Here is a 21,310-nt window from a genome sequence, read left to right on the forward strand (position 1 = left end):
ACAGCCTGAGTGGGACTGGGTCAACACGTCGGTGGTCTGCCCCGTTTAGGCTTCTAGTCGTGTTTGGTCTCCGTTTAATCGTTAAAAGTAGGTGTATAATCGATGGTCCCATTTTTTTATATATTTTAGAACTGAATTTGTATACCTCAATTTTGAAAATTTGAGAATTGGTACGAAATCGATTCATCACAAAAACCATACTTCTGGTTGGTTCGGTCCAGTTTTTTTTAATCTTTGTTTTAAGCTTTTATCCATAATTTTTTTTTCAACATTAATTTTAATTGTTTGAATTTAATATTTATTATTAATAATTACTAATTCATGATTGTCTAATTATACTAGTATCTAACTTATTAATGAAATTAACTTGTTAGTTATTATATAAGTGAGATTAACTTAGTATATTATAATTAGTGTGAAAAATTTATTATACCACACTTATTTGCATACTAGACTACTAGTAAGAAGTGTACTGGTGTTCAATTTATTTCCATAGTATAGTATCTAATTTTATGTTATTATACTAGTATCTAACTTATTTATATATTTGATTATATACATTAGTGATAATATGATGGTTATATATACGTTCGGTTTGGATAGTGAGATGAGATAGTTTTATAAAAAAATCTATTTATCGTCATTTTTCACATCATCCTCTCATTATCCTATGATATTGCATAAGATGAGAGGTTCACAAGTAAAATATAATAAATAATCTCCAATCATCTAATACCACATCATGAGATGATGAGAATTGAGATGCTAAGTAACATTACTCTAGTTTTATATGAAAGTTGAAAGTTGAATACAATATTGTTAGAATTTTTTTTAATATTTTTTTTTTTTGGATTTGAAAATGATTAATTGTTTATTATATTTTATGTAGGAATTTAAAAAAATTGTAATGCTGAGATGAGATGAGATGAAACAAAACACTTTTACTATCCAAACAGGTCCTAAAACTTTAGTTTATTTATATTATAGTATACATACATCATTTTATAATAAATAATAATTAACACATACTAGTATAATATTGAATTTAACTATATTATTATAGTCAATATAAGTTAGACTATACACTTTTTATATGAGAATATGTGATTAAGCTGTAGAAATATATTTATCAAAAAGAATATATATTATAATTTACTATTCCATAAAATGTATTTATCCTTGATATATATATATATACATCAAAAGTAGGTTTTTATTAATAACTTAATATTAATGTTCATGTTTAAAATTAAAATGTTATGCTATAAAATTAAAATTTATACAAATGTTATATTAATTTTATGTTATTAGATTATTATACATGAAAAACAAAATTTTAAAACTTCATATTAAATTAATTAGCAAATTTAACATATAATATGTATAATATAATATAAAAATATAAAAAATATTTTATATATAATATAAAAATTAAGAATTATATATATTTATTTATCAGTCCGGTTCGATTTGAACCGGTGTTCTCAAAATCAAAATCGAAACCGGTCGAATTTTCAACTAGTTTTACAAAATTGAAACCGGTTCGATATCGGATTAGATAAAGCCGGTTTAGTTAACCAGTTTATCAGTTTATTTTTTGAAAAATGCTTGTTGCAAGCGCCTGGTGCAAAAGGCGTGCAAACGTAACTGACGTAGAGACACTTGATGAGAGAGAGACCGAGTTTATGAGAGAGATGAGAGAGAGATGAGGAGAGGGAGAGACCGAGCTGCTGGAGCTGATGAGAGAGAAAGACCGAGCTGATGAGAGAGAGCTGATGAGAGAGAAAGACCGAACTGATGAGAGAAGAAGAATTATTTATTTTAAATCTGATGTGGCATGGACAACTATACGCCTATTGTATCTATCGACTGTATATAGAAGAACTGTTATTTTTTTCAACACCCCTATTTAAGGGCATGGCGAGTGTAGTGATCGTGACCAGCGTGCCTGTAAGGCGGTCTTCTACACAAATGTATTAAATTAGAGTTAAATACATAATTGGTATATAATTTTTGTAATTTTTTTAAATAAAAAAAATGATAATCTTACAACTATTTTATAATTATTTTATAACTTTATATGAAATGAAGGGTAGTTTTGTAATATTAAAATTTATTTTTAATAGAGTGGAGTAATTTTATCTGTTGTTTAAAAATAAGTTAAAAACTAGATGTTATAAGAGAGTTGTAGGTGTATTATTACACAAAAAGATAAAAAATCAAAGTAAAATGTTAAAAACACAAGTTATGCTAGTGGGGGCCTTTAATTCGTTGCCGCACACATTTGCCTTGCTATTATCTGCCCCTTTCGAGGTTCATTTCCATGCAAAGCCAAACAGGGATACAGTCCTATGGTCAAACACATGACAATCAGTACAGTCCCATGTCGAAGGGGCATTTGCCCATATTTTTCATTTTCATTATTATTAATATTTAAGTTCATAATCATGAAATTGGTTTTTAGTCTTTTTTTTTTTTCATAATGTACGTACGTCGTCATGTAGAGTAGTACTTGAATTGTCATGGTTGAGGTAATATGTGGCGGTTATGTATATTAGTAGTGATATATACACACATGGACAGGAACAATGTGTAAAGTACGTTTATCTAGTTGAGTGAAATTGTTATTTTAGAAAAATAATATGCTTTTCATACAAAAATTGACCTCAATCAATAATTTCATGCATAAGGAAAAAAATGTAAATTCTAACAAATATTTTTGGATAATGATAGTTAAGTGGAGTATAATAATTACATGTTTACATAGATTAAAAAAAACATTAGTTCAAAATTCAATATAGTCTAATACATATTTATCATATTGATAATTTTAGGAATACAAGTTTAATAAAAACATTAGTTCAAAATGTGACTTCTTTAGTTTTTCTACTGTGATTCGTCATTTTGTTTCATCTTGTATGAGATCAATTGAGATGACATTGAAATTTTTTGTGCCACTGTTGATTGAATCAATCAAGATCTGTAGCAACTTGAATCATTCACTCTTTTCATAAAGCTTGTGCTGGAACATTCTCTATATATGGCAAATGCTCCAAGCAACCTCGCAAACCCAACAAAGTAGAAAAAATCGAGAACTAAAATCAAGAACACACCACCAGAAACCATAAAAGAATGAATCAAAATAACCAACATGGGTACAAGAGCAGAAAGGGTTTTATGTGCAGGGGAGATTTTTCTATGCTTCAGATTGGTCATATTATTCCCTTATGTGCTTTCTATTTTAATTTATTTCTCCTATAAAAATATATGTTATTGAGAAGTACTCTGTCAAATGCCAGACAATGATAAGAGGAAAATCGAGAGAGAGAAACCAAAAGAGAATTCTGAAATACCTCATTATATTTTAATGAATAATATTTACAGAAAGTATTTATACTGGAATAGAAAATGAAGTAAAAAGCACTTTAGCTTATAGTGCACGTGAGTGTAAGTAAGTGAGAATTAAAATTAATACAATATATGCTAATAGCCTCCCTTAAGCTGGAATGTGAATATTAATAACACCCATCTTGTACAAAAGGCTACAAAATCTATCTGAAACTAAAGGTTTAGTAAATAAATCTGCTATCAAAAGAAATATGAAGAGTTACAAGATCTTTATTTTGAACCATATATCTAACAAGATGACAATCTATTTCAATGTACTTAGTCCTTTCATGAAATACTGGATTAGCAGTAATGTGAAGTGCTACTTGGTTGTCGCAATAGAGAACAGGTGCTGATAAAAAATGGATCCCAAAGTCATGGAAAATAGATAGTATGCACTTGATTTCACAGCAGGTAAAGGCCATAGAGCGATACTCAGCCTTTACAGAGGATCGTGAAACAGTGACTTGGTTTTTGGATTTCCAGGAGATTAAAGAATCTCCAAGAAAAATACAAAAGTCAATAACTGAGCGTCCGAAATCTGGACAGGTGGCCCAATTAGAGTCACAAAAACCCTTCAGCTGCAAGGAAGAGTTGCTGGGGAAGAATAAACTTTGTCCTGCAATGGCCTTGATATATCTCACAACTCGAGCTACTGTATCATAATTTGACTGACGAGGCTGGTCCATAAATTGACTCAATGTTGAAACAGAAGAAGACAAGTTAGGTATAGTAAGAGTTAAATAAAGAAGACGACCAATTAATCTTCTATAAGAAGTTGGATTATCAAGTAAAGGACCTCCATAATCAATTTTAGAAAGTCTTAGATTTTGATCTATTGAACTGCCAGCAGGCTTGGCAACTAATAAAATAGCATCGAAAATAATGTCAAGTGCATACTTTCTTTGAGAAAAAGATATGTCCTTAGTGGATCGTGCAACTTCCAGACCCAAAAAATACTTCAAAGGACCAAGATCTTTTAAGTTAAAATGTAAATTGAGAAAGTGCTTAAGAGCAATAACAGATGGAAAATGATTAGAGGTAATGACAACATCGTCAACATAAACCAACAAAAGCATAAAAGATGCACCAGAACATTTGGTAAGCAAAGAATAATCAGATTTTCATTGAATTAAACCTTAAGCAATCATTATGGATGAGAATTTAGAGAACCATTGTCTAGAGGCTTGTTTCAAGCTATATAAAGATTTGAGCAACTTACAAACCCGAGTATCTCCAGGTATAGAAAAACCTGGAGGAAGTTTCATATATACTTCTTCATCTAAATTGCCATGAAGGAATGCATTATGGACATCCAAATTCCCAGTTATTAATAGCAGCTAATGCAAGAAAACAGCGAACAGTGGTTAGTTTTGCAACAAGTCAAAAAGTATCAAAATAATCAATACCTTCGAGTTGAGTGTATCCCTTTGCAACCAACTGAGCCTTATACATTTCTAAAGTTCCATCAGATTTCAACTTACACTTGTAAACTCATTTACAACCAATTAGTTGCTTCCCATGAGGTAATTCAGTGAGGACCCAAGTTTTATTTTCTTCAAGAGCAATAATCTCAGCTGCCATTGCATCCCTCCAATGAGGGTATGATATGGCTTGGTGGAAGAACTGGGGCTCATAAAGGAAATCAACAAAAGCACAAAAGTGTTGATAGGAGGGTGAAAAATTAGAATATGACAAATAAGAAAAAATAGGATAAAGAATACCTGATGAAGAAGAACCATCAACTAGAAGAGATGGAGTAAGTTTTGCATTTGAGATCAAGAAACAATGGTAATGCTGCAAATAATCAGGTGTCTTTCGATTTCTTGTAGATCTTTTGAGAGGGACTAGTGGTGTGGTAGTTTGGGTGGAATCAGGAGAGGGGGAATTAGAAAAAAGTGGGGTACGAGAGGAATGAGGAGATCTAGAAGGTAAGGAAGATGGAAGTGAAACATCGGAAATAGGAATGGGTAAAACAGGATCTAAGGAAGGAAAAATATTCTGTGTCAAGAGTCAGGTGATGATATGGAGAATTAGATTTAAAAGGAAAAAGATAGATATGAAATCTTGAGGAACAAAAATTTTATGAGAATGAAGGTTATAAAGTTTGTATCCTTTGATGCCAGTAGGATATCTAAGAAAGACACAAGCTTGAGCTCTAGCAGATAATTTGTGGAATAGAGAAGTGCCAAGGGAAGAAGCATAACAGAGGCAACGAAGAGTTTTAAGGTGAGTATACTGAGGTTTAACAGAAAAAAGTACTTCATATTGTGGTCTGTTATTTAAAACAGGGGTGGGTATTCTATTAATAATGTAGACAGCAGTGAAGATGCAATCACTCCAAAAATGTAAAAAAATATTTGATTGAAAACAAAGAGATCTAGCAACTTTAAGAATATATTGATGTTTTCTTCCAACAATAGCATTTTGTTGAGGAATGTATACACAACTATGTTGATGTATAACCCCTTACTAGGAAAAAACAATTCATATCAAATTCTAAACCATTATTAGTACGGACAGATTTGATTCTACAATTAAATTGGGTCTCCATAAAAGTAAAAAAAGATTGTAAATATGATTGTGTTTCAAATTTAGATTTTAACAAATAGATCCAAGTACAGCGACTATAATCATCTATAATAGTAAGAAATAATTTGAAACCATCATATGAAGTGATTGAGAAAGGCCCCTAGATATTACGATGAATGAGTTCAAAAAGAAAACTAGTAGAAGAAGAACTCAAAGGAAAAGGAAGTCGTTTTTGTTTAGCAAGTGGATAGACATCACAATGAATATTATTTATAGTTGTAGAATAAGGTATATCAGAAGCTAGGGCATGCAATCTAGAGTTAGAAATATGTCCCAAACGACAATGCCAAAGATAAGAATTGTTTGTAACAAGTTAACAACATTACAATGAGAAAGTGTATTTCAATTACAGGAAACAGAACTGCCTGAAATATACAGTAAGTGATATCAACCTTGAGAAATTTTAGCTACTCCAATCGTCCTCCAATTGAAAAGGTCCTGAATGTAGCAAAAGTCATGTAAGAAAATAAGAAAACAATATAATTGAGAAGTTAGTTTACTAACAGAAACAAGATTAAAGGTAAATGTAGGAACATAAAGAACATCAATTAAGACTAAAGAATCAGAGAGTCTAACAGTGCCTTTGTGTGTGACTCGAATGTAAGAACCATTAGGTAATTTCATAGAGATATTAACAGGAATTGGTGGTGATGTAAAAAAATTAAAGGGAACTAATCATATGATCACTTGCCCCAGAATCAAGAATCCAAGATTGTGGACGAAATGCAAGTGGATCAACAACAGAGAATATTGAAGATATACCAGAAAGGGGTTGTGTAGAGGTCAATGGTGCAGTGGAGCTAGTAACAACATAAGGTATTGTACCTACTTGATTCACAGATGAAATATTAGGTTGAGTTTGGAGAAAATTAATGAACTGTTGACATTGCTTGGGAGAAAAAGGAAAAGGTGGAACCATAACCGAATCAGGAACAGATTGGTTAGCAATTGCCGGATTAGCAGTGGCTTGATTAGAGTTTCGAGACTTTGCTTTATATCATGGTGGATAACCATGGATCTTATAGCATTTGTCAATGGTATGGCCTGAGAGGCCACAATGAGTACAGTAAGGGCGATCTTTACAAGGAGCCGATGGCTTACCTGTCCTGGATCCAACAACAGAGCCCTTCATCTGACTAGATCGTGATTAGTCAACATAGAAACAACCTCATTAGAAGTTAAAGAATCATAAGAAATTTCTCGTTGCTTTTTCTCTTGAAGGATAAGTGAGAACACTTCGTTAATTGGAGGAAAAGGATCAGAAAGCAAGATCTGACTACGTAAATACGCATAAGACTTATTAAGTCCCATTAAAAATTGTAGGACATAGTCCTCTTGTTGATATTCAACAATCCGTTTAATAGATCCACAAGAACAAAGAGGCAAAGGGGGAAAATGAACCATTTCTTCTCAAAAAAATTTCAATCGTGTAAAATAAGAACTTACAGATGCATCGGCTTGAAGCAAATAGGGAATAGCCTTCCGGAGATTGCTCTGTGCAAACCGTTCCTTCAAGTTGTTCCACATCTCTTCCACAGAATCGTGGTAAAGAATGGAGGATGCAATTTCTTTGGGCAAAGCATTAAGCAACCAAGAAAGAATAACAGTATTGTATCGAATCCAAGTGTGATACATAGGATCACTCTCAAAAGGTTTGGGCAAAACACTATCAACCAAACATAGTTTATTTTTGGCAATAAGGGCCATGGATAAGGATCAGTTCCATGTGAGAAAATTATCACTAGTGAGGGGTTGGGAGACAAGCATCGCGCTGGGAAGCCTGGGATGATCTCCACTCTGAAGATAGTATGGATTCGAATAATCCATAGAAGGAGGAGGAGCGAAAGGGGGAGGATGAGAAGAGGAGGAGGAGTGGAAGATGTTTCTGCAGGTGGATTGGTCATGATGGCACAGCAGTGGGCTAGGGTTAGGGTTTCATCGCAACTGATACCATGATAAGAGGAAAATCGAGAGAGAGAATCCAAAAGAGAATTTTGAAATACCTCATTATATTTTAATGAATAATATTTACAAAAAGTAGTTATACTGGAATAGAAAATAAAATAAAAAACACTCTAGCTTACAATGCACGTGAGTGGAGGTAAGTGAGAATTAAAATTAATACAATATATGCTAACAGACAAGACGATCACATGATTGTAAATACAGTAGGAGACATGTTCAGAAGCTGATAATTTAGAGAGACAAGGACTGACGTGTTTTTAATGGTCATAACTTCCTCAGCGACACCGAGTATGAGACCCATATGAAACTAACACTTAATGATAATTGATATTATTTATAGCATCCTATCAATAATTCAGGTAGGCCTAGTAAATAATATCCATGTATAGAGAAGAAATAATGAACGAACCTCATTTCAAGACTTCCCTTTGGAGAGGTGAGGATAAAGAGCCACCTTTGGATTCACAGAAGCTACAAAATTTGATGGAAATAATAAGAATTTACCATGAAAAATAAAACAGTTTAATAGCAATGACTTCTTTTTATAAATGATTCACACTTTAGAGTTAGATACACAAACATTCTGTTGAAAATATGCAAATTTTGAGTGTTGTTATTCTACGAGCTTGGTCTCCAACCCTTTGACCTTAAGGAGAAATAATTCAAATTTAGCAATAATAATAATAATAATAAAGCATAATTATCTACTATAGTTCAAGTGGGAAAAAACCTTTTGCAAGAGATTACTGCAAACTTCTTCCCTCCCCTTCAATCTCTCAGATAATTCCTAAAGTTGCTTCTCATATTGGTTGTAGATGGCTGCCTTCAACTCAATCTGTTTCAAGTTTTTTGATCTTCTCATGTAGATTTTTATGACTCTAATCTTTGCCTTTTGCCCTGCTCTCAAGGTTCTATATGTTCTCTTCTAGCTTCCTCAAAGATTCATCTTTGGATTTAGATTCATGCCTTGCTTTTTCAAGTTTTATGCAATAGAAAGAAATAAGTAAATAAATCAAAGTTAAAATATAACTTAATCATTATTGTTGTAACTTAAAAAAGTGTGAATGGTATAGAAGAAGTGCAATTATTCATCTAGCTAGAGTTATTAGCCCTATGGAAGCTGTCGTTCAGGGAGATTTAAACAACAAAGTATTGTAGAAGATGCAAAAAACAAAAGCAACAATGAATTGATTTGAAACATTTATGGTGGCATTAATTTCCATGTGTGGTTAAGCAACAAAGAAATTGTGTTGTCTTTGATATTTCAAGGATCTTATGAAGTATCTATTAAAAAAAATGTGAAAATAAAAATTGAACTATAGATAATGGACTATAAATAATGGAATTGGATCCAGAAGAAGGGAATTGATGCTAAAGCTGATACCAGTATGTAGAGATAGCCCATGAACAATGGATAATAGAGCAAATAAATTGGATAGTCTACCACAAGAACTAACAGAGCATTGTGAATTTATAGATAAAAGCCCCATTTAATTTTCATTGCATAACTAATGAATTCATTTGTATTTACAACATTTAGAGTTTGAAAAGGGATTCACAAAAAATAACAAGTGAACTTACCATGATGCTCCCATTTCTACTGGACAACCAAATGATGAATACGACTGCCAAATGTATCCCTTGATTCTAGCAAGATCACCTGAAAAAAGAAATTGACGATATTAAGAAATTGTAGAAAGCAAGATAGAGTCTTGCCTACCTAAAGCTTTTAGTAAAGAAAAAGAGATATACTTGCATTACATATGATCACCTTAAATGATGCATCATTGAGGATATGTGCACCCGATATACCACTACCAATGATTATAACTGAAGCTATTAAACCCTATTGCCTCTGAATATGGGAGGCAAATGTGCCTAGTCATCACACACATGCATATCAGCATAGGCCTGCTACCCGCATGGTGCGGGGCGGGGGGTGCCCTTCCCCGCACCCCGCCCCGCACCATGCGGGGTTGGGGATTTTCCCCCGCCCCGGTGCCGGGGGCGGGGGAAAAACCCCCATCCGCCCGCCCCCCGCCATTATGTTAAAAAAAAAAATTTTTTTGGTCTAAAAATATTTTTTTAGACCAAAATTATAATATATTTTAAATAATAAATTAAAATTTATAAATATAAAAAAATTTAAACTCATTAGAGTTAGATTTTGGATTGATTTGGCCTCCTAGGCCAATCTTTATATAGGAGGCCAAGGCAATACAATAATCATCCTTAAGCAATGTGGGACTTAGTAGTAAGTCCCACATTGCTTAAGGATGACTATTGTATTGCCTTGGCCTCCTATATAAAGATTGGCCTAGGAGGCCAAAACAATCTAATGACTTGAATATAATTTTAAGTCTTTTATAAATTGTGTATATCTATATACAATATATTTATTTAATATATATAAATAAATTTTTTTTTTAATGTGGGGCGGGGGTGGGGGTGGGGCGGGGCCCCGCTGGGGTCATCCCGCCCCTCGCCCCCGCTATACCCTCTCTATGCGGGGCGGGGGACCCCGCCGCCACATGGGCGGAGCGGGTTAGCCCGCCCGCCCATGCGGGGGTGGGCGGAAGCCGGGCGGGGCAGCGGGGGCGGGGCCCCGCTGCCCACCCCTATATCAGCATGTGAACAACTTTCTCAAGCACATATAAACTTAATACAAGACCCGCCCCCGCTGCCCACCCCTATATCAGCATGTGAACAACTTTCTCAAGCACATATAAACTTAATACAAGATGAAAAGAGACACCCTGACTTAATTATTTCAGTTAAAATTCTTTCGCTCCATCCTTTTCTCCACACAAATTAAAATTAAATAAATAAAGAAACAACTGTTAATATTGTAACTTGCTTAAGCAAGAAAAACCAATCCAGATTTTTTTTTTTTTGACATTCAAATATACAATTGGCACCCAGAGACAAATCACATTAAATACAAGAACACAATTATATTTTTCACCGCAATCATGCCAATCTTTAAAAAAAAAAAAAATTAATCATGACTGATCTCGACTCTTGACTAAAAGCTCATCTTGACTGTAGCAAATAATAAATTGTGTCTATTTTCCACACTAAAAGAGTAACTCGATTTAAACTAATACAACACAACGTTTGGCCATTAAATTACATTTGTGAACAAAACAGCCTTGAAAAGAACAAGTTTTATTTCCTTGAAGAACCCTTTCCAACAACTCAAGGAATAACTTGTTTTCTTATAAGTAGGAATAATTGAGAATTTGTTTTTCACATGGGATAGAAACAAAGCAAGTCAAAAATATGAGTGAGTATTAAACTTCCATCATAAAACTACATACTACTGGTCAGCATTTTATGATTTAAAATATCATATTTTAAAAAAAAAAACATTTTTTATAAGTAAAGATTTAAAAAAAAAAATAAACCAAAACAATAGCATATCTATTCTTCCTGCAATATACACGTGAAAAATTAAATTTTGAAGAAGGCTCATGCCAATGATTGCCCAATACTTTATGACCCCCTCATGGGCTACACAATACATGTCCTAAGCACTCTAACCAAGTTTCCAAGCAGCCTATGTTCTTGGATAAAAAAAGCAATCATTTCCAAAACCAAGTACATGTCATTTATTCCCATAGCCAATTCATACAAGAAAAATAAAAAAGTAAAGGCTCTATGTCATTGTCTGCCTAAGGCTTCATGACCCAACAATACTAACAAAAAAATTCTCATTGAAAATTAAAATTAAAAGAAACTAAGAAAATAGGGTCTTAAAAGAAAATATTTGTGTAAAGATAAACCTAACGCTGCAGAAAACCACGACATGCAAGGAAAAAAAAATCTAAATCCATTTATTAAACTGTTGCATGGCATGCTTTCTAATTGTGTCATGATCCAAAGCATTTATAATTAAATAAGATGTTTTTATAACCTTAAACTCTCGCTCTCCTCATGCTCTAACCCAGGTTCAACACCATATATATTCACAATCAAATTCGCAACTGGTGATGGAGCAGTAATATCCTTAATACTTACAAAGCAACCAATGACAAAGATCTACTGCAATGGAGATCGACTGAGAGTTTCCTTCGTGTCCCTCTCATAGACACCTTGAAAATTAAAATTATAAGAAACTAAAAAAATGAGGGTCTTAAAGGAAAATATTTGTATAAAGATAAATCCAACGTTGCAGAAAACCACGACATGCTAGGAAAAAAAAAATCTAAACCCATTTATTAAACTCCTCTTAGTGGGAATCTACGTGTAACTTTGCACTGAACAAAGAAATTCTCACTGAGCAGAGACTTCAGCCATTAGGGCCTCCAACACCATCCAACACCCTATTCAAGAAAAACCAAGAGTTAAACCTAGACTAAGAAACAACAAATCATAGAACAATCCCGATCAAAAATTGACTGGAACAAGTTAACATATAAAAAAAGAAAAAAAAGAAAAAAAAAAAGAAACTAAGTCAGAGCTAGGCTTCTTTAGCCATGGATGTGGAGAGAGAGAGAGAACTATCGAAACCACCGTTTCTAAGGCACGGTGGAGGAGATCGAGGATAGAAACGGCAGATCTGGCTAGAAATCACAGAGGTTGAGGTCGAGATGATGGAAACAGAGGGAGAGAGAGGCGTTGGGGCTGGGTCTCACAATTTCGGTGGTTTGGCTTTCAGCAAGATGAAGAGAAACCGAGAGTCGCAAGGTAGAGAGAGAAAATAGAGGGGATCTGAGTTGAGAGAGAAAACTCGAGAGGGAGACGAAGTCGAGAATGAGAGATGGATTTATGTGGTCTAAAATTATTCTGGAAAAAATATCACTAAGATAACGCCACACAACATGATGTAAAGATTAAAATACTCTCACATAAACAAACATAAAACGTGAAAATAGAAGGCTAAAATTGGCGTGAAAACAAATAAACGGAAGAAGTAAACGGATGGACAAAATCTACTATTTATTACTGTAATGGCTCGATATCCACTTATTATAATAGAATATATATATATATATATATATGGTCTATCATTTAGTAATTTATATACAACAGATGAATGAATGAAAGGACCATTTCAAACGGTGCATCATTTGAAAGGACCACTTGGAATAAATGCACTTGAGATTTCGAGCAATAAAAACAAAATTTATATTTGTAAGTGGGTATGTAAAAGAGAAAAGGCAATATTATTAAACAAAAGTACTTGATAACACTAATTTATACCTACAATTTTATTTATATATATATTATATATATATATATATATATATATAATCATACGTGTTGATGTCGTCGAAATGTTTAGTTTTTGAAATTTAATTTTTAAAAAAAAATTAATAAAATAAGACAGATACTCAATATTTATAATATTATGCATAAAATTACTTACATATAACACTACTAAATAATTAAAATATATTGTTAAGACTTAAATTAAACATGAAAACATCATCAAATTCCAAAATTTCAATTCCGTAATACGGAGAAAAACAGTTTCGTCGATCGATTCAGTGAAAGGGAATGTCTCTGATCAATCATCATAAAGTTTTGACACTATCCCAAGTGGTTGGTGGAGTCAAGTTGGCTTAGTATTCTGTGCTTTATAACATATCTTACAAACATGGCCCAGAAAAAAAAAAAAGGCATAATCATATATGGGGGGGTCCTCGACAACAAAAAGGATTTTTAACCTAAATATGGAGGGGCAGTGATTTACAAGTAATTGAAGGGTTCTTAATTAAAGACTAGATTTATAATTAGGGTGTTGATTGAGGAGGTAAATTAAATTGTGTTTTCGTATTTCTTATGATGTTACGTATAAGTATATGTTTTTTATTCTCTCTTTCACTTTTAAAAGATGAGGATTTTATTAAAAATAATTTTATTCATCATTCTTACACTATATATTATATATCATTCTGCCCATTCTCTTCCCCTCACTCACTTGTAATATTTATTTAAAAAATAAAAAATAAAAAATAAAAAGTAAAATGAGTGAGTGAGAACCGAGAAGCCCAATATTTATCGGAAAATCTTAAAATGGGAAAATAACCAAAAGGAAAGAGGCAAAAGCTTTAAGTTTACGCGCACCGAGCTAGCCAGCTAGGCCCATTTAAGGGCCCTCCATCTTCGTTTCTTAGCAACAGCCAACGTTGCCAACAGCTATCCATTAGCATGCTACTCTTCTATCTTCATCCCAGCTTCTTTTTGTTTATTTTTAATTGGTTTATATCGACAGGGTGGCATTGAAATCAATAGGCTATTCATTTAAGGCGTTCGTACAAGATAAGATTAGATATTTTATTAAAAATTAAATAAAATATTATTATAAAATAAATTTTTAATATTTTTTTATTTTAAAATTTGAAAAAATTAAATTATTTATTATATTTTATGTGAGAGTTTAAAAAATTTATAATAATTATATGAGATGAAATTAATAACCTAAAAAATTAGATCAAAATGCTTTTAGCAAAGTAATATATATTAGAAAAGTAGTAGTGCTTGATTACTAGACCCATTATACCAAGTCTTTTTAGCTTTGAGAGCTGGCAAGTTGATGCCTTTGTTACGGACACTACACTTTCCGAGGGCAAAATAATTTCCCGGAAAGTTAGGCACTTTTTTGACAGGGATTTTGATAAGCTTTCTATTTACAGCTTTCCTTTGTCCTGGATCCCTGTCTATGACATCTTCTCCGAAATTCAAAGCCATGTTAAATGTATATAATTATGAGATTTATATAAAAAAGTTAATTTTTTTAATAATAAATTTTACTTTTTTTAAAATAATTACGTAACGTACTTTACAACTATAAGTAAAATTCATAATTAAAAGTCGATTCTTTCCGGCATAAAAAAAGAAGATTCTATAATCACATGAAAAGGGAGTCACGGGTTCCTAACTTTTCTCCAATTGGGTGTAAGCAAAATAATCTTTGAGAGAGAGAGATAGAGTAAAAAGGGTACAAGATTTTTGCATAATTTGTTAGTGTCATTGGTTTATGGAATGAAGAATAAGGACTCGTTTTGATACAAAACGTTTTTATCTCATCTTATTTTATTATTATAATTTTTTTAAATTTATATACAAAATATAATAAACAATTCAATTTTTTTAAATTTTAAAATAATAATAATATTAAAAAAATAATATTTTAACAATATTTTATTCAATCTTTAACTTTCATCTAAAATCATCTCATCTCGTTTTACCATTCAAACGAGACTAAGCGTGAATGATTAAGATTTGATACGATAAGTTAAGCTCAAATATTATATTAAATTCTGAATGATTTGGTTCAACAAAATAATTTAATGGAATTGCGAATGAGTAGTGCTATATAGTATTTATTGTAGTGGTGCACACAATACACACACTATAATCCACTAATTTCTTCTCTCCAAATAGATGGTTGGGATGATGTCACATAGAGTGTACAAAGTGGCTGCTCCTAAACAGTGACTTCTTTCAAAATTATTTCATTGCGAATACGACTTAATTGGTTAGCAGTAGGTCAAATGGGTCGCATCGATGTAATTCTTAAGATAAACATGTTATGTTGAGTTACTAGTATTGAGTAATTTGAGTTTGAATTGATTAAAAAATAATCCGAACCGTAATGAACTGAATCAATGTAACTTGTTTCAAAGTTCTAGCAGGTCACTACCAATACATTTATTTGTTTATTCTTTGATGGTCCCGACTCTTTAACAGTTACAGTATTTTAAAAATGACATGACATAATCTAAATAGTACAATCTAAATGTCAGTTTATTTTCAAAATTTTAAAAAATAAAAATGGAATCATTTATATTGGAGGAGTCAAACACTAGTGGCTTCAAATATGAGCTACAGTATTTTTAAATATTTCTTCATATTTAAAGATATATTATTCATCTTTAAAAGTAATATTTTATCTTTAAATATCAAACTCAACTGCTCATATCAGACCCAATTGCTCTTAGATATATTAAGATCTGCTTGTATATTATACTTGGCCTTGTATATTAGATTCACATATCAATTTTTAAGAATAAGTTAGTTTTGAAACAATAATTTAAATAAAAATTAAATTATTAATTAACATATAATTAATGTAGTTATAAAATATGAAAAAAAAATTATAAATATTATAATTAAAAAAATAATATTATTTTTATTTTGATTAAAAATATGTTTTAGCTGATTTTTTGAGATGATTTAAATAAAACCAATGATTTGATTGGAGCAGTTTAGCTGCAGAAACTATAAATGGCAATAAAAGACATTCCATTTAGGCCTGCAGAATGTCGAGGGACATCCTCCCGTCAATTTTAACGAGGGTAATTGTTCTTAAAATTGATAAGGAGCCACGAGCTCTCGCTAATGTATTTTATGTATTTTTATTTTTATTTATATATATATATATATATATATATCTATTTTTTAATATATATTTAAATATTTTTAAAAAATAAAAAAGTTATAACATTATTAAAAAACACTTCTTTAATTACGAAGTAAAAAAATAAACAAAAAAAAAATTTATTGGGAGATAAACACAACTCTCATCGAGTGATATTTTTTACGATTATGTTTTAAATATGAAATATTTTATAAAATAATTATAAAATTATCATTATTTATTAAAATACTGTATCGATCTCTTTCATTCCTGGTTGAAGAAACAAAGAAAGAAGTGCAAATTATGGCGTGTGATAAGTTCAATATGACGTCAAGTACTTCAATCTTGTTCTTTCATGCAGAATCGCAGATGATGACACCACTTTCGCTGAAGACTCCATTATTGTTGGTAGGTTTGCACATTCAACTGCCTCGTCTTTTTCTGCTCTCAATATATAATAATACACTGATCCACGAAGTACGTAGGAGACCAGCTACTATAATACTGTAACTATATATAATAAACAACAGCATGGTTTTCTTTTCGTTTGGTGTCCAACCACTAAAGTATCCCAAACGACAAGGTTGGTATGGTAAGTGATGACCATAAGCAGCAATAAGACGAGAGAGTATTTGAATGATGAAATTGCACCTTGCTTTCGAGAGTCACTTCATTCATTTTCAAAACTTCTAAACAAGTGGTGAACACCCAAACTAGATTTCCAAAGAAAATTATCACACAGTGAGATGAGACTAAAACATCAAATGGGTCAACAGAAGTTTACACATAAAACGGCCAGGAAGAAGCTAGCTGATAGAATGAACATACAACAACCACCATCAACATCATTTACAACCACTTCTCATCTCCCATCTGCAGATGTAAAAGACTCAGCAAATCCATAGGGGCGTGTTGGTATGCTGGTCTGAGTGTTGTCTAGGCTTGGAAGGAGTGAAGATGAAGAAGACTCCATGTTGCTTCTACCTTCATAAGCCTGCCATTTCTCAAGTGCTTGAGGCAACGACATTTCAAGGTCAATTCCATACATGTCTTCTGAATTTTGCTCACTTGGTTTCCAAAGCTCCACCAGAGAAGAAAGCACATTGACAGCATGACCCATGTCGGGTCTTTGATAAGGTTCCCTAGTACAACAATGCCCGGCCAACTCAGCAACAGTACTGATACTGGCTAACGTTTCCTCATTGAGCTCGATTGTGGGGTCAATTGCCTTGCGGAACAAGTCCTTGTTGATGCGCATTCTTTTGAACCATGTTACAAGGTGCACGCTCTCCTCAGGCTGGGTCTCATCAAGTGCTTTCCTCCCGGTGATTAGCTCCATCAAAATCACTCCAAAGCTAAAAACATCCACTTTGGTTGTCACTCGTCCGGTAACTGTAATCACATGCAAAAACAGAATTTTATGTTAGAGGTAGATAATTGTGTAAACCAAGGAACTTCTAAGGTGATGAAATTCATGCTAGAGAAAACTTCATGTCGAGTTTCACGTATTGTTATCCCAAGCATGACATCATATCAACACGGACCAAAGACAATGCTAACAATTAATAAATTGGCGTGGCACTAGATTAAAAGGTACCTGCATATTCTGGCGCCAAATATCCAAAAGTTCCAGCAACTCTTGTTTCGATTGAACCTTTCCCCTCTGGAGCAAGACGAACAAGGCCAAAGTCTGCCACCTTAGCCCTCATATCATCTCCAAGAAGAATGTTGGAAGGCTTTAAGTCCCTATGTATAAAGCTTTGATGGGCCAAACCATGGAGATACTCGACACCCCTAGCCACATCTAAGGCGATGGTCAACCTTTTGGTCCATCCCAGTGGTTTTAATCCTTCTTCTGCCCAGTTGAAGAGATGCCTACTGAGTGTCCCTTGAGGCATGTATTCATACACAAGAAGCCTCTCATTCCCATCCAAGCAGTACCCAAGAAGGGCAACAAGATGCCGGTGCCTGACCTTAGTCAAAACAGCAATTTCAGACTTAAATTCTGCCAATCCCTTCCCAGCTATTATTCCAGACTCCATTCTCTTTACGGCAATTTTTGTACCATCATGCAATTCACCTTTGTATACTGTCCCAAAACCTCCTCGTCCCAATATGTTCTCTTCACTGAAGTTGTTAGTCACATTCCTGAGGACCTGTATGGATATCACCATATTTCCTGCTTCAACCATTTGTATGTCACCAGGCTCACTACTAGGAAGAGCTTGGGTCTCACTGATTGCACCAACACTAACACTTGAGCCAGCAACGGTGATCTTCACACTTTCATTATCAGATCCAGAATGGCGAGGATGAATCACCATCGCATTCGGGCTCTGTACTCTGCTAAAATTCTTTTGCTTCCTCTTATATAGGCAAAAAAGCAATAAACCAATCAAGAAAATCATAAAGATGCCTCCAACTACAATTACCCCGATTAAAGTTGATGATTTCTTGCCACTATGTTCAGAGCCTGCACTTGTAGATGGAATCGTGGGATTCTGCGAAGGCGGACCTTGAGATGGAGAACTACCATTATCCTTTCCTATATCCAGGTTGCCATTAGTATTCACCATTACATTGCTCTTAAAAGCAGGGATTTTCCCATGAAGTCGATTGTTTGAAACATCTAGCTCTACAAGTGCAGGGAGTGTAGTGAGCTCATCTGGAATTGAACCAGTGAGATTGTTATTGGCAAGAACTAATCTTCGCAATGATTTAAGTGAAGAAAACTCCGGAGATATCAAACCCGTAAGACCCATCTTCTGAAAATTTACAACAGTTATATTCCCATTGCTACATGTGATCCCAATCCAATCCGCGCACGGATCGTTCCCCACCCAGTTATCTGCAAACCTTTGCGGGTAACCCATTAATTTCACAATCGCAAGCAATGTATTCACTCTAGAATCACACTCACCGGGACTGGGCAAACAAAACCTATTAGAGTCCTTAGCCATGTCAACTGCCACCTCACTGGAGAACTTTGGCATTGGTCCTTGAAGAAAATTGTTAGTCAAATTAACTACCTTTAACGATTTAAGATTCACTAATGATATCGGCACAGGGCCTGTAAACATGTTATCCCTCAAACTCAAGCTCTGCAACTCTGTCAAGCCTGAAAAATCTGGTAGCGAACCGGAAAAAGAATTCGAATGCAACCAAACGTCTTTCAAGGAAGTCATATTCTGCATAACATCAATGTTGCCGTTTAGCTTAGCCTCACTTCCCTGCCCATTAAGCCACAAGGACTCAATTTGCGAGTGAGCAAAGCTCCAAGGCAAGCCGCCTTCAAGGTTATTGAAAGACAAGTGCAAATTAGTCAGGCCCGGGAACACATCGGCGCCTAGAAATTCCGGTATTGTGCCGGTAATGTTGGCCGAATTAGCCGAGAAGTTCTGAAGCATCGAAGCGTTTCGGAGACTTTCCGGGATTTCCCAACCCGAAAATGGATTATTATCTATCTCAAGAGATACAAGAGAAGACATGCCAACGAAGAAATCGCTAGGAATGGAACTAAACCGGTTGTAACTCAGCATGAGAACTTGCAATGAGCTCAGCCCGCTTAAGCTAGGAAAAGGGCCAGAGATGTTGTTGTATTGAAGCTCTAAGCGCTCAAGTTGGGCGAGGTTTTGGAGGGTTGGAGGGAGTGTACCTTGGAGGTCTTGATGGCCGATTTGGATCCGGGTGACCCGTTTATCCTCCGAGCAGACCACATGGTTCCACTGGCAGGGGTCCTTGTCGTCGGACCATCCGAGAGATTCAGGAGAGTTGAGGCTCTTCCTGAGAGCCAACATCACGGAAGCGTCGTCACTTGGGCTTGATTGAGAGTTTGCACAGAGGAAGATGGAAGAGAACCCAGCAAGAAAAAAGGCCAAGAGCTCGTATCCAAGATAGGTTTTCTTCATCTTAATGTTTTATGTTCAGAAGGACAGAGAGGGGGAAAAAGATGGGTTCTTTAGAAGTCGTTGCAGAGGGGTTTCAAGGAGTTAGATGCATTGGAAAATACCGCATGAACTGGACTGACCGAAAACAGCGAGGCCGGTTGATTCAGAAGGTTGGAAGCAAAAGCCAAAGAGAGCGAAGATGGTGGTGGTCTTGAGCAGAGTGAAATAGGAAGCATGCACATGGATGTGGGGGCCACTAGGTCTGAAAGCCATGCCTGTCACTACAGTGGTGAAAGGCTGGATCATGATGCGTGAGTGGGGTTCTGATTCTTGGGCATTGGGGCGCTTTGGTAATTTGGCATTGAGTCCTTTCTTGTTACGTTTTTGGAGCTGTCCTTACTCCTTACTACTTTCGTGCGTATGGAGGGAACTGATGGAGCTCCCGCTCCAATTTGGTTGGTTTTTAGTTTTTTTTATTTAGTGATTAAAAAAGCATTGTTTAATAATATTATAAATTTTTATTTTTTTAAATATTTAAAAGCGTTAAAAAAATATTTTAAGTTCTTTTTTCACATTTTTTTTTAAAAAACAAGAAAGAAAATATTGAATAAAAATATTATAAAGTTAAAATATTATTATAATATAATTTTTTAATATAACTTCTCTTTTGAAATTTAAAAAAATTGAATTAATTTATATATTTTATTTGAAAGTGTGAGAAAATTATAATAATTAAATAATGATTTGATGAAAAAGTTGAAAATCTGAAATTGAAAAGTGTGTATTTAAATGGTCTTTAAATATTGAGATGAGATAAAGTAATCAAATAAAATGAATTAAGACTATCTGTTAATCAAACGAGACCTTAGTTTTAAAAATTATTATTTGACACTATAAGAAATCAAGTATTTTTCAATAATTTTGAATTTTCAAAGTGGCGTGCTCTACACATCATTTAACTCGCTTAAATAATAAATTTTAATTTGTAATATTTAAAGTTTAAAATTTTGTTTTTAAAATCAAATTATATTATATAAGCAGTTTATTAAATGTGTTTTAGACACTTACTTGAGAATATTTTTTTTATTATTATTAATTTGATAGCTTTAAC

The 21,310-nt window shown here is 33.6% G+C and overlaps 1 protein-coding gene and 1 long non-coding RNA gene across 2 annotated transcripts; both read right to left on the reverse strand.

Annotated features, from left to right (window-relative positions):
* Nucleotides 1-8,488: 8,488 nt before the first annotated feature.
* On the reverse strand, nucleotides 8,489-9,060 carry LOC121248134. Its single transcript, XR_005937400.1, has 2 exons — nucleotides 8,699-9,060; nucleotides 8,489-8,590 (listed from the first exon to the last, which is right to left on the reverse strand). It is a non-coding gene; the product is annotated as an uncharacterized LOC121248134 (long non-coding RNA).
* Nucleotides 9,061-16,952: 7,892 nt separating this feature from the next.
* LOC121248129 (receptor protein kinase TMK1) lies at nucleotides 16,953-20,441 on the reverse strand. Its single transcript, XM_041146495.1, has 2 exons — nucleotides 17,910-20,441; nucleotides 16,953-17,704 (listed from the first exon to the last, which is right to left on the reverse strand). The coding sequence occupies exons 1-2, from the start codon at nucleotides 20,218-20,220 to the stop codon at nucleotides 17,175-17,177; spliced, it is 2,841 nt and encodes a 946-aa protein (XP_041002429.1). The 5' UTR covers nucleotides 20,221-20,441; the 3' UTR covers nucleotides 16,953-17,174.
* Between the last annotated feature and the right edge of the window lie 869 nt (nucleotides 20,442-21,310).

The sequence above is a fragment of the Juglans microcarpa x Juglans regia genome, chromosome 2D (assembly GCF_004785595.1).
Source record: "Juglans microcarpa x Juglans regia isolate MS1-56 chromosome 2D, Jm3101_v1.0, whole genome shotgun sequence".
Taxonomy (NCBI): domain Eukaryota; kingdom Viridiplantae; phylum Streptophyta; class Magnoliopsida; order Fagales; family Juglandaceae; genus Juglans; species Juglans microcarpa x Juglans regia.

Bases quoted from the DNA above. Each gene is read 5' to 3' on its own strand.
- LOC121248129 (XM_041146495.1), bottom strand. From the start codon at position 20,220: ATGAAGAAAACCTATCTTGGATACGAGCTCTTGGCCTTTTTTCTTGCT. The intron at 17,705-17,909 runs GTACCTTTTAAT...ATGTGATTACAG, and splicing joins TTTGGCGCCAGAATATGCAG to TTACCGGACGAGTGACAACC.